Source organism: Crocodylus siamensis, chromosome 1 (genome assembly GCF_052110815.1).
Source record: "Crocodylus siamensis isolate JL-2025a chromosome 1, ASM5211081v1, whole genome shotgun sequence".
Taxonomy (NCBI): domain Eukaryota; kingdom Metazoa; phylum Chordata; order Crocodylia; family Crocodylidae; genus Crocodylus; species Crocodylus siamensis.
In genome coordinates, this window is record NC_143395.1 from 87905577 (window position 1) to 87920221 (window position 14645).

General features: G+C 41.4%; 1 protein-coding gene across 1 annotated transcript in view; it reads right to left on the bottom strand.

Annotated features, from left to right (window-relative positions):
• Positions 1 to 14645, bottom strand: part of SEC63 (SEC63 protein translocation regulator) — a 99386-nt gene that overhangs the window by 50639 nt on the left and 34102 nt on the right. Inside the window, exon 4 of the mRNA XM_090037634.1 lies at positions 10187 to 10299. Within this exon, the coding sequence (XP_089893760.1) occupies positions 10187 to 10299 (113 nt within the window). The remainder of the gene's footprint in view (positions 1 to 10186; positions 10300 to 14645) is intronic.

The window sequence follows — 14645 nt, forward strand, 5'->3', positions numbered from 1 at the left end:
GATGCAAAGGCCTGGGGGAAAAAACAGAGAAATTTTGAAAAAAAGGTTTTTTTCCAATTTTTTTGGAGGACTTTTTCTGTTTTTTCCCCGAAAAATTGGAAAAATTGAACATTTTTGGAAAAATTAAAACTTCTTATGAAATATTTTCTTTTCAAATGATGAATAAAGTATTTAAGACAAGGTGTTCATATATTGCTTCCCTTTACTCCCCAAGATGTTTTCTAATAACTATGTAAGAGGAAGACTTTTATGTAAGACCATCCATAGTATCAGATCATTACAACTCCTATACGCTGAGGACAAGCAGTGCAGTACAACTCTCAAATGCAAGAACAAGATGCATTTCTGCCCCCGGGGGCACTGCCATTTTCACAAGAAAAGGAAAAAGGATTCAGTGCCTTCTTTGCTTGTGGACTTCCTCTGTTGTTGACTTTTGATCTAGAGGTTGGTAGATCTGCTCCTGTCCTCCTGACTAGGCCTCAAAAGACTGAGAGTGGACACCGGCAGCAGCATCCATTTGTTCCTGTAGAGATTAGAAACAAGGAACGTATTGCCCTGCTTCCTCAAAAGCCTCAGGAGAGGAGACAGCACAAATCTAAAGGTTTTGGAGTTGGAAGGAACCTGCCTTCTCCTGGCCCTGTGACAGAGCAGAAGTACATGAGCAGCACAAAGGAGCTGAAAGAAAGTATACTTCTTAATTGAAACTATATTTTAGCTGAATTAGTATATTTTTATAACTTATGTCATTCATAATTGGATTCCTACCAATCTTCTGTTTTGTGACAAATCACCCAACCTTAGCAGTGAGGTGAGGCCTGCAGGGCAGGGAAGTTGTTCACAGCTAATTCTGAGGAGGCCTCTCTTCCATCCATTACTAAATTTGTACATGCTGTAGCTTAGTGTTTATATGCACAAGCTAGCCACTAAATTACATTTTTCTTTTTTCTCTTTCAGCAAAATGGTGAGACCAACTTCTAGCATATGGAAGCATTTCCACATTGCAAGTTATTCTGAGAAAAAATGCAATTTGCAAATTTGCCAAATGTTACTAGGATGACCATCCTTGTATGTAACAAGTGTCCTGCAGACATTAAAAAATCCTTCATGGGTGTGAGGAGGCGATAGAACATGAAGATGGAAGTGCAAGTAGCCCTTTCCAACATTCTCGATCCAGAAGTCCTACTGCTGCTGCTGCTGCTTCTTCTATAACATCAGCATCCTAAAGGGTTGCCTAATTAACATCCTCAAGCAACCAAACATTGCAACCAACTGTATATAAAAGAATCTCAATAGCTTCATTTGTAGACAAGATGACACCTGAAGATCAGGAGAAAAAAAACTGACCGAGCTCTTGCAAGAGCACTATATTCTTCCGGGATGCCATTGCCAATAACTGAAAATGCATACTGGCAAAAAGCTTTTAAATTACTAAGACCATCATACTGTTTGCCCAGCAGACATTCTTTGAGCCTCTTTTGGAGTCAGAATATGAATTTGTAATGCAATCTGTGCAATGAAAAAAATCAATCAATGAAGCACTGTTTTGCAGTACTTACAGATGGATGGACAAACGTGCAGAGGAAAGGAATCATAAAATTTGCGATAACACCTCAACCAGTTTTTTTACAGAAGCCTTGAAACAGGAGAGAACAGGCATACTGCAGAATGAAGTCCTACAGAATACTGGGAGGGGTAAAGTATTTGCTTTGCTGACTGACAACGCAGGTAACATGAAAGCAGCATGGGAAAACATAACAGATGGATATCCACATTACTGCAATTGGATGTGCATCCCATGGGCTAAACTTGCTTCTCAATGACATCATGAAGTTGGAGACTCTGCAAAAGATCTATAGAAGAGCAAAAGAGGATATAAAACATGTAAAAGCTACTCATATGGTAGCTGCAGTCTTTAAGAAGAAGCAGGATGAAAGGAATGCAAAGAATACCATAGTGACACTCAAACTGTAGTAAGTTTACTAAAAAACAAAGAAGCTGTTCAAGAAACAGTAATAATTGAGGATCTTAAAGTACCCAGAAGTGTAAGGAACACTACTTGATGAGGACATCTTCTGGGTTCAGCTTCAGAACTCCCTCAAGATTCTAAAGCCAATTTCTTCAGCAATCACTGCATCTAAATCAGACAGTGCATTTTGTCAGACATTCCTTACCAAATGGCCCAAATAAAATCAACTGTTTTTGAAAACTTAAGTGTATCTCTGCTTACAAGTACAGATGAAAGAAAAGTGAAAGACCTTATTAACAAATGGGAAGAATTTTGTTGCCAATCAATTCATGCTGCTGCAAATCTCTTGGATCCAAGATTCAAAGGCAGAAATGTTAGTGATGCTAACTGCTACTGGATTACAAAACAAACAATACACTTAGGACTTCATTTTGGAAAGGTATTTTCAAATGTTGCAGAATATATTTTCAGGTATTTGGTCCAGGAATGCAGTCTGGGATTCTGCCAAGCATATCCCTCGTGCAACATGGTGGCAAGGCCTTTGCACAACATAGCCTCTGACTCCTCTTGCTTCTCGCTTATTTCAGATTCCTCCATCTTCTGCAGCACATGAAAAAAACTGGTCTATGTTCAGAAATACTCACACCAAATCAAGAAATAAACTAACATATGGAAGAGTAGAGAAGCTTATCTCAATCTGGGCAAACCTTCAGTTTTCATAAGTCCATGAAGATGATAAAAATGGAGCAGAAGCATCAAACTGCTGAAGTAATAGCACAGAAAATGAGACTGATTAGGCAAAGTTTCATGTAGCAAAATTGTATTCAATGAATCTTGGTTTTTTTCCCTTTTTCTTCGCTCAGCTCTCTCTCTAAAAATGAGTGCTTTCTGTATCTGCTTGACTCTGCGGAGGAGACTAAGTCTAGAATACATAATAACTTTCTTTGTTTTACTATAATGTTGATGGTTTCTTCTATTTTCAACTTTAATTTTTGCCTGCTTCTCATAAACTGGCAAAAAAACTAAGAGATGCTGGGTTCCTTAGAGTTCAGCAGCTTGTAGCTCCATTTATAACAAAAATTAAAAACATTTTAAAGTAAATTCAACTAGTAAATCTGTAATTGTCTGAATAAACTATACTTTTAAATGTAATAAATACACCAAACATGATAATTTTATGAGCAAACCAAGTTATACATAATACATTTTACATTCTTAAAGTAGCAAAGTGAATTTAGATCTGTAAAGGGTGCTAAGTATGTAAGCATTGTATACATTTCATTTTTTCCCAAAATTTCCATTTTTTTTCCATGGCTTCAAAATTTCTGGAAATTTTACATCTCTAGTTACTACTCAAAATGACAGTGTTTTAAATTCTCTGAGGGGCTTGACTCTTGCAGGAAGTTACTCAATGTGAATGACCTCCATACTAATTTACAATAGGCTAAACTGTATGTAAGAGACGAGTAAGGTAATAAGAAGTAACTCCTATGACAGACAATGTAAAATTTTTAACTCATTCTCTGAAGCAGCCATGAAAAAATTAGAGCAAATGAGGGGGTGCACTTTAATTCAGATTGAGACACTGGACTTCAAACGCAGACATCCCCCCAACACAGATTTGCAAGACAATACCAGAGTGTAAGGTCAGAAACACCAATCCCACCAGTGGGGAAAATGCTCAGCCACCTGAATAAGTAAGAGGTTTTTCTGTTTTGTTTTGGGGTTTTTTTTAGAAGTGTTCTGCTGTTGCTACTGCCAACTTATGACTCAGTGACACATTTTTCAGAGCAGAGGCCTGAATACCTCTGTGTTCTGAATGAACTTTGCATGGAACACTGAAAAAGTTGTTAATATTTGAGTGGGAAAAAAATACAGCTTTGAAAATATCTATACTCATTTGACTTCTCTTTACTGTGAACTGTAGTCATTACACTGAGCACATTCAATGGAACTGTTTCCTTTCAGAAAAAAGCACAAAAATCTGCTCAGTATTGTATGCTTTGAAACTAGTAATTTGTAGTCATACAAAATGACTGATGAAAAGAAGTGTGATATTTCAAGACTCCTGAAAATAATTCTCAGGCCACTGGAAAGCCTTAGTATTTTATGAATTAAATGAAACAAGAAGAGGAAAGAAAGGCATTTTAGCTGCTGAAAGCAGGGAAAAAAGAATGGCAGCTCCAAAAAATCAGCAGGGTCTGGACTGAACATTCCAATCGAGCAAGTCCTCAAGCAAATAAGCATTTACTGGCTATCGGTGCCCCGACTTCCCAAGAACACTAACTGTGCAATTGTTTCATTTTTTTAAGCACTCAGGGAGTTCTTTTAAGGCAGCAAATCCAGCAGTTGAAATACAGGCCAGGAATCATCACTGCTTTATTCCTGACCATGGGTAAAAAGGTCTGTGCCCTTTTTTGCCCCATCTCGTTGAGGCAAACTGAACATTTGTAAAAGCTCTAAGACAAAACTATTACTAAGCCACTGTGTAAAGCATGACAAAGACATAGCAACTACAAAAACAAGTCAGTAATTCTAAATCCAGACTTGGCCATATCCCAAATAAGGAGAGAAAAAACAGGATATTTTAGTCTCCCCTCCTAGGAACACAATTCCAGAAATAAGATCCCTTCTCCAAAGAGGCTCTGTGTTTAGAACACCCAACATGCTGTAAGTCTGTCCCTGTCCTGGCAGGGTTACAGTTTACAAGCAAATGTCAGAGACAGGTAGAAGGGAAAAGACAATGTTAGCAGAACAGTGATACATGGTTATATGTTTTAGCTATGTATACATAAAACTTTCAGATTTCAAATGGTAGGGAAAATAATAAACAAAAGTACTGCTGACCCTAAGAGACCACTCACAGAGCCACTGACAACTGACAATTTAACACTACAAGGAGGGCAATTTTTCCCATGCCATGTCACTAAGACTTCTTTAAGTTTTGCAAATCAGAAGAATTTCATTTAAGAATTTAAGAAATGTGTTCCAGGTAATTTCTTAAACTGTGGCCTTCACCAAAGAATCTGAGCACCTTCCAATAGTTCAAGCAGCATAAAGAATCTATCAAACTTTAGCTCACCCTCCCTAAGCAGATCTAAAGAAATTATTGGATGATAGATCTGTTAATATCAGTTGAACAGAATGGCTGCAGATGTTTCCTCTGGCATCTCTAAACTAATAATAGTGGATGCCAGGGAGGGTAATGAATGTAACATAGCTCACCCTAGATATATCTGGTTCAATGCCCTCCCTATAAAGCACCCGCTCATCACTGACAGAGACGGGCCTATTTGTTTCGCCCAGAGAAACATGGGCCTAGGCCACCAAGGAAACCATAAACTTTCCTAAATCTGAGGCCACTAGATACATAACAATTGATTACTTGGGACAACTAAAGCAAAAACAGGAACGGGAGTGTGGGTCAAAGGTTAATAATGAATGCTCCAAGGCAAGGGATGCTGAGGGCATAATGGCTATCACCCATGAGCCCAAGTCCAAGGAACCAGTGGACAACTCCCAGTGAAACTGCTCTGAAACATGCATGAATAAGGGGCAGGACAGCCCCATAGTCACCTAGGTTCCCCCTGGCCAGAGCCTCCTTCCTGGGCTGATAAATGGCTAGCTTAGCTGAAGTCAAGAGGAGGTTGACCAGGAGGTCCCAGGATTTGGTGGGGCTAGAGATGGTGCATGCATAAAAGAAAGGGTATGGTGAGAATTGTAGCCAGAACTTCAGCAGGAGGGTCCTGAGGAAACAGTTAAGGGGCTGCAACTTGGCACACTTGCGGTGTATGTCAAAATCTCTGTGTTGACATAAGGGGCAGGTGTCAGGGGAGCCCACAAAGCATGCCAGATATGCCCATGGAGAAGACTCCATGTAGGAATAACCATCTCAGGTCCTTGGTGGCTCATGGGCTGAGAATGGAATACAGGCTGATTCAGGGGGGAGTGACCCTCACCAAAAGTATCCGTCATCTGGGCAGGATGTGAGGACAGGATGACGGAACTCGTGAATGGAGCACAAGTGTGCTGAGTCCCATCCATGCCTGCAGCCACTCAGATACTCCAACTTGCAGATGGTCCCAGTTCTCCTGCAGGGAAGGGTGGCTGGGGGACAAGTAGGCCCCCAAATAGAACAGCAAGCCTGTGTTCCACCAGATGCCCTGAAGCATGATTGGGAGCAAGCCACCATCACCCACCATCATGGCAGAGCTCTTGACCGAGCTGATCCAGGCAGGAGGCCAATGAGTAGATGGACTGGTAGGCCTCCACTTGTGCCTGTCAGAGACAGGATACTGAGCTAGAGGGAACACTAGATGTCACCCAGTATGGCACTTTTTATGTTCTTATCTGCCATCATCTTGGCACCATAGGTCCTGCCTCCTGACACCTCCCAGCTTTTGCCACAAGAAGTCCCTCCCCTTGAACTGAAATTACTTCCATTTATTCTCCTCATCCCCACACTGTATTACAAAGGGGGTCTACCATTAATAAAACTTTACTCCTTTGACAAGAGAAGTCCCTCCCCTTGCCCTGGAAGCAGTTCTATTTTTGTCCCCTCCCCAGTATAAGCAACTTCCACCCCCTCAATCAGAAGTGCTGCCATTTTGTCAGTAGAGGCCCCTTGCCTGGAAGCACTTTAAATTTTTGAACCTGAAAGCCCCCACAAGAAAAAGACCTGCCACAAAATTTGGAATCCCACCTTCCTAACCCAGCTCTTCCCCCTTAACCACAAGCCCTACCCCAGGGTCTTCAGAAGTGCTGCCCTCCTAGCCACAAGAGTCAGCCTCCAAAGTTTCCAAAAGTCCCACTCTCATAGCACTGACATCCCACCCTCATGGCTGCAAGGCCCATGCCCCAGAGACTCCAAAAGTCCTGCCTCTGTAGCCCAGAATGCTCCCTTCACAGATAGCATGTTGCTTTCAGCTTCAGTGGAAGCATGAGCTATCATGGGGCCTTTTAAGAACTACCCCCTTCTAGCCTCTCTACAGGGAACCCAGTTCTATAGGATTTTGTGAACAAGGGTGAACCAATGGAGGGCATTTTTTTGAGTGGTGTGACCCATGCAGAAGTGGGGTTTGTGATCCCTCTCACAATTTGCCCTGGCACCCTCACCAATTAACATGCATTTCAGGAAACATGCAGCTTGGGCAAGTGCCCCCTCCAGGGGTCCCCAGATTTTAAACTTAAGTCCCCCTCATTTTAAACTTAAAAGCAAGGTCTGCTCAGTTTTAGACTACCATACTAAAAATCCTGTATTGTAAGATGCTGCTTTACTTCCACTGGGCAGCTTCCATCTCCCCAAACATGCCAATAACAGGTCTCCTTTTTATTTGTAACAAACACAAACACACGTTAGAATTGTTTACACATGTTCAGGAAAGAGGTGAAAAATGTTTTGTTTTTTTTTTAAAAGGCCTTACCTCCCTGAACCATGCAGTGGAAGTGGAAATATATCACTCATCTGAAGCTATTTGAAGCTGGTAACTTCAAAGTAATTCTGAAGTCAAAAGAAACCACCCCTGTTCAGAGAAACTGGGCTAATAAGTCCTGTTTGTCTCCAGGTCAATTCAGAGGATTTGAATGAAAACATGTTACTTTAATTAATTTTCATTTTAATAGAAAGTTTTTATTTACATCAAAAGTTGTTACAAATAATACACCATCTTGCTTTTTTCAAGATACTGTAATTTTTATTTGTTTTAAAAACAGCATTACCTCTACTATGCTAAGCCAAGGTCTCTAGTTTCCTTACAACTGGAGCATTTCAGAAATACCCTTCTCCTAAGTAAGGTTTTTCAATTTCTAGTGCCAAGTAACCACCCCCTTGTTTTACATCAAGTTCTATTAAGGTCTTCAGCAAAATTAACACAATTTTAATTGGCATACTCTGATCTAAATGTTTTTCTAATAAGCAGAGACATTTCAGGGCATACCATAATGCAATAACAGCATTTAAACAGTTCAGCACAGAAACTCTGAATATTCTGGTTTTTTATCCTCATCGGTCCACATCTTTGTCCTGACACATCTACGGCACGACCCACACAGAGTTCAAAAGCTTTTTTCTAAGACAATACGTAAGAATGCCATCTAAAAAAAACCCATGTACCATAGCTTTCATGGTATAAACTTGATGTAAAACAGGTTCAGTTAGCTCTACACCAATGGTTCTCAACCTTTTTAGACTGAAGGCACTCCTCATTTAGACTCAAGGCCCCTTCCCATAACTTTTGTAAACTGAGTAGCATCCAATTTTAATACATTACAGTGCTTACGTGCTTGCAGAGAGGCTGGGCAATGGGGGTAGGGAATCATCCAGGCAGGCGCATTCCTGAGCCTGTGCTTATCTGTTTAATTTGTCTGCTTATCTCCTCATATCTCCCACACCCTTCAAAGAATATAGCTGATATGCTGTTTGAGAATCGCTGCTCTACTCCTCCTAGTTTATGAAGGTATTAAACTAACATGTTAAATAACCATCCTATTGCTCTCTTCCTAGGGGAGAAGTGTGTTCAATAAATATTTTGTTTTGGAAATACTTTTTATATGCTCACACGTATTAAAACATGCAGTTGTGTGTGGGGGTGTATGTTAAAAGAAGTTAATTTTGATTGTACTGTCTTTTACTTAAGAGTATGGTGATGTCCATGCTGGTCCTTAGTTCCTGCAGAAGTTCATTTCAGTCTTCTTTCTCTGAGAAACCAGTCTCTTGTTTTTTCTGTGAAAATCTATTCTAATGATCACTTTTAACAATTCATTCATCTTAAATGGTCACTTTAATGTACACAAGACATGAAGGTCAAACAAAAATATTCCATAAACGCCACTTGTGCCAATGATTCTGCCAGCTGTGTGGATGGTCACTCATGACAAAGAAAGTAAAGCTGCATTAAGATCTACTATTTGAACAACACTGGATTACATGCTTAGATTCTGGGAAACATCTTCTTAGCGTGAAAAGGTAGGCCACCACCGGAAGATACTGTCTGTGTGGACACCATTACCCCTCATATCTCAAGGACAAAAACTGTAGGCAGAAGCATGACTAGAAATGATGTGCTAGAGCAGTGGTTCTCAACCTTTTTATAACTTGGAAAATGACAGCTCTTAGCTTTCACTCATTTTTTGACTATGGGAATTATAATAGAGCAGTTCTTCTGTTGCAAAGAACTTAACAGGACCGCAAGTCAGAATGTTTTTGGCATTATGGACTCCTATTGAAATTTATGGTCTTATCTTGTGAATCACGTGTAGTTGCTTGCAAATCTAGCAGTGCTGATATTGTGCATCACCCTTAAAAGCATCTCATGGCACCCTGACTGAGAATCACTGCTCCAAAGAGAAGCCAAGAACAAACTACAGAATAATTCAAGAAGATCATTAAGTCCCACCCTGCAACTTGTACCCTCTCCCCAAACTGGGGAAAGGGCATGTAGGGCAAGTGAAAAGCTGGGAAAGGGTGAGCAGTGCGGGGAGAAAAACTTGGGGAAAGGGTGTGAGAAGCAGGTGCACAGTGCAGGGGGGAGCACCAGGGGAAAGGGTGGCAGAGAAAGCATGGGTGAAGGTACATTCAGGGTGAAGGGAGTGCAAGGAAAGAGATGGATAGGGCATGAGAGAAGTGGAGTGCAGAGCAAAAGAAGCACAGAGAAGAAGCATGATGTATAGGAAAAGCATGGGAAAAAAGATGCAGAGGAGAGGCAGAGCAGGGAAGGGGCATGCAGAATGACTTCAGCCCTGACCCCAAGTGAGGCTAGAGGCTGAAGCCAGAATCACTGCTACTGCCTGGCCTGGCTGGGCGCTTGATGGCCCCAGAAGAGACGGAGCAAGAGCAGCTGCAAAGGTAAAGGGGGAGGGGGACAAGCACAAAAGAGGAAACAAGTGGTAGAATGGGGAAGACACTAGGGGTGAGGAGTTGGCTACATGACTGCTGCTACTACTTTCCCTGTGGCAGCAGTAAATTTACGATGATGCTCCAATAACTAAATTAGACATGAAAATTAAAAAAAACAAAATGTATAATTTTCTATGTTTATATAATCTACTAATTTGGATACAGTCTTAAGTTCAGGGTCATCTTAGATTCAGGTAAATATGGTATATATTTGAATTATATTTTATACAATGTCAAAAAATCAGTCTCTGCCAATAACCCAAAGTTGTGTTTTTCTTCCCTCTGCCACACCAAGTTTTATTCTGTGAAAAAGCAGGAAAACTTACGCTGCATAAGCCTTAGCAATCCTCATGAACATAACTTCATCTCCTCCTTTATCTGGATGGTATTTCAGAGACAGAGCACGATATTGTTTTCTAATTTCAGATACTGTCGCTCCCTTAAAAGAAACAACTCAGATTAGTCATTTCAAATACAGAAAAGCAGACTGTTCAACAGTAAGTCTTCTTTCTGACCCTGTCAACAGACGAACATATTTTAAACACTCCAGTCAACATAAAGGAAAAAAGGAATTATACCCAAATAATTTTCATGACCCTATCAAGATATACATTGAAGACCACCCCATTTTCTAAAATGGAAACCCCATTAGATCTGTAGAATTCAAACACGGTAACACAATCTGCAATTAAAAGTTTCAGAAGATGGGCAACTGGAAGAGATTTTCTGAATGATCTTATTCATGCACCCAAAAAAGGAAAAGACTTTTCCTAACCATTTTTTTTAATCTTAGGCTCCCCTAAGCATGTCTAAGGATTAGAAATCCTTATTATCTGTCTAAGGTTTAGAAATCCTTATTATTTGACAAAAAGAAAATGGGCAGATAAGGGCCACAGATCTATGTAAATGGAATACATCAGCCAGCTCACAACCTAAGATGGAACCAAACCTCTTAGCCATGGCCCATAAAGATGCCTCCAGTTGAGATAGCTTCCACAGCAAGGATAATTCAAATCTATTTTCTGAAATAATATACTGTGTTAACTATACTTAGAAAGGAAAAAAATCACAACAATTTCTTCTACAACAGAGCTTGGTAAATTCCACCTAACAACACACTTAAATCCTTGGATGTCCCAGTTTCCATCTCTGCATCATTTAGCTCCAGAGTAGGTTGGATTAGGCTGACCATATGGAAATCCCAGAAATCAGAGACATCACCCAGGAAGTCTGGGACACTGCCTCTCCCTCCACACACTCTCAAGTTGGTAGGTATGGGGCGCCATGCCAGGCAAGCAGTAGTGCCTTCCTGCAAGATGCTCTGCACCGCTCCAACTCCTGGCCAGACTGTGCCCTGCACTTACGGGACACCCATTATAATTTTCAATGGCTGCCAAGATCCAGCCCCTGAAATTCAGGATTGTCCCAGCTAAAATGGGACATACTGTCATCCTAGCCATTGGATCTGTGGACCTTATTAGTAAAAGAAAAAAATTCAGGTAAGCATAGTTAATTTTTCCTATCCTATTTCATATTTAAGGTCCACAAATCTATAATAAAGTCCATAAATCCAAAATGGGGAGCAGGCTCTTTTAAGACTGAATATAAAAAATATATACATATCCCATGCAGCCAAAGCTTGGCCTCCTTTACTGCATCATGATACAGTCTTAAATGCCTGCACTATTTTTTTTTTTTGTACACAACTGACTTTCTCTACGTTTTGTAGCAAAGCAGGCTTTTGTCTTCAATACTTCTACCTCATATGTTGAAGAAACCAAAAGTGAATGAGGTATTACAAGAAGACTGAAGAGGTTTCCATGATAAAAGCAGAAAAAACGAATCTGTCCTTGCAACAGGGTTCCTATGTAATTAGGTAAATCACTTAAACTAAGCGTTCTACTTTCACAATTAGGTGATCCTGAAATTCCTGATTTTCTGGTACTCAACTGGAGCTGTTAAAGCCAGATTTATAGAAGTGCTTAGCACTCAAATGAAACAGAAGTCAATAGAACATGTGCTTTAAATTCAAAGTACTATATAATGCAAAGCACTCCAAAATATTGGGTACTCATCATTTCAAATAAGGCATCTAAAATTAGTGTCCAATTTTGACCTTAATCTTTCTTTCAGCAGTCGATATGCAAAATGGTTATAATGCCATCCCTTACCTGATAGGAGCACTGTAAAGATAAACTCATTAATATTTGAGAGACACTTGTATCCAAGTGATAAGCATACAGAAGCCCATGGGGAAATTATTAATTCTGCCTTCAGAACAGTGTTTAAATAGTATGCAAATAGTATGCAAGTATTATTTTAGTAATAGATAGACACAAAGCTTCAGGATAAGGATAAAACAAAATATTAAATAGTTGTTCATTAAAATATGCACCACTTGTGTTGGACACTAAATGAGGGGATGGTCTCTAGAAAAAAAGTATGAGAGAATATAATGTATATGCACACCAGGCCAAATTAAGGCTGCACTAGTAACCTTCATCCTTAATTCTGGCATTTCTCAGCCTCTCCATTTATGTTACTGTTATCACCATACAGATTTATATTGTACTGTCTATGTAGATCTTCAGGTTTTGGGATATTGTTCAGTCAAGGAAAAGGAGCAGGTGGAACAGCTGAATCTCTCATTATTCTGACTCTAGGGCAAGAAAAATCGATACTCCCAGACACAGGCAGAAGGGGTTGGGCCCCAAGGCAATGTTTTCCTGTAATGAAGAAAATCAACTCCTCTACAGAAGAGGCATCTGAGAGGAAAGTCCCATCCAGCCAAAGGAATGCCAGGTACCACTTCCTAGAGAGTTCTGGTGACTGCTAAGAAAGTTTGGAGCAGGGTACGCAGTGCTGGTTGAGGAGGAGATAGACAATTATTTGTGGGCTAGAAAGGGTCAGAGAGACCCCAACAGTCAGGGCTAGCAAAAAATAAGTAAGAAGGCCGATTGCTGGTTATGCTCGCAAGACTGTCGGGAAGGCCAAGGTGTAGCTAAATGAGAGGGTAAGGAACCATCCCCATTTTACTTTTCTAACTCCAAATCCATATTAAGTTTTGTTTGTTATCCTTCAGTCCCACGTAATAAACCTTCTTGTTGTTTGGCTCCTTACAGATTGCCTATGAAAACAGCGATTTTAAACAAGTAATTCCAGGCTAGCTTGCTTCACAAAGAAGGGGACCTAAAAAATTCTGAGGGCAGTAGAGCGAGGCAGGAAGCCATCCCAAGGCAACCTCTGCCTGTTCCTTGTAGCAAGCAGCATCCCAGTGTACATAAACTGGTCTCTTGGGTGACCCCATTGCCATGGTCAGGTTTGTAACAGTCAGCAGGGCTGCAACCTATAAATCCAGTGGAGCTGAAGTAATAAATCAGAGATATCCAACATAGACCATGGGTTGGATACAACTCACAGGGGTAGGTCATCAGCCTCCAAGTTTGACACCCCTGAAGTACATGATCCTCTGTCTAAACCAACCCTAGAGCAGGATAAGACACTTTGGTAGTAGGTTTCAGATGTTTCCTGACAACATAGGTATATTAGGACAGGACTTAGGTTCTCTATGTGGTGAAACAGAGCATGAGTTAGTGTTTCTGCCTTTTAACCCCCTCCATGTTTAACCCCTTCTGCCCTCACCCCTCTAAGCTGCCTTTTTCTGCACTTCTGGCTCCTTTAATCTCGATTTATTTTCCTTGACCAGCCAATCCTAATTTCCTCCATGCTCCCCATCTGAGTACCAGTTTCACTAGCCAGCCATTAAGGGTACCTGTAGACCAGTGGTCACCAAGCAGATCTTGACCCACCATCTCAGAGCCTTTTGGAGTCGATCTGAGGATGGGTGCCCATGTGCATGCACACGCGTGCCCCAACCCAACAGGTCAGTCTGTGGGGGAGGAAAGGGGCGGGGGCTAGATCAAGGCCCCCATGATGAGGGAGTGCCACAGAGGCACGAGCAGGGGTAAGCTGAGTGGGGCTGCAGCCAGGTGGGATTTACTTGCTGGGGAGGTGTGCCCCCAAATAATTTTTCTCTCTCTTCCTTGATCTGCCCCCAACCCTTCCCTCCCCATAGACTTGCCTGCTGGGGGGGGGGGGGGGGGGGGGGGGGGGGGGGGGAAGGGTGGCAGCAGCAGCACATGGTAGACCTTAGGTTGCTTTTAAATGCCAAGGGTGATCTCTTACTTAAAAAGGTTGGAAACCACTGCTATAGTTCATGCTCCCGCCAGCCTCGACATCTCATGCATCAGCGTCCCTGCACTTCAAAACGGTGGTGGGGCCCTTGAACTAAAGCTTGGTAAACAAGCTTTAGTTGAAATGGTGGTGGAAGCATTTGAAAGTACAGGGACACAAGACACTGCGGCACTTAATTAAAGCGCCTCTCCCCACCCCTCCCAGAGCACATGTAAAAGTGCCCTAAGTTCTCACTTCTGGGTCTTGGATCCATCACCATCTCATATACCTCTTTAGGTCCCAGTTTTCCACCTCCAAAGCTCCCAGCCCCAGTCTTAGTTTCTTCCCATTCACTGAAGTCATTGACTGATTTCAGTAGAACCATAGCTCCCAATCCCAGTCTCTTTGCTAGGCACAGGAACTAAGGGACTAGCACATGCCGAGTGCTTTAGAGACCATGGGCATTTACACACACACTTTTTTCCCAGAGACATACTAGAGATCCACCACTTCATAGCAGATTTGATTAATCAAGTCTGTTCCACATATAAGCTGAGGCAAACTGCACTGCACTGCATGCTGTTGCATGCTTCCTGGGAGGCTGCCGCTGCC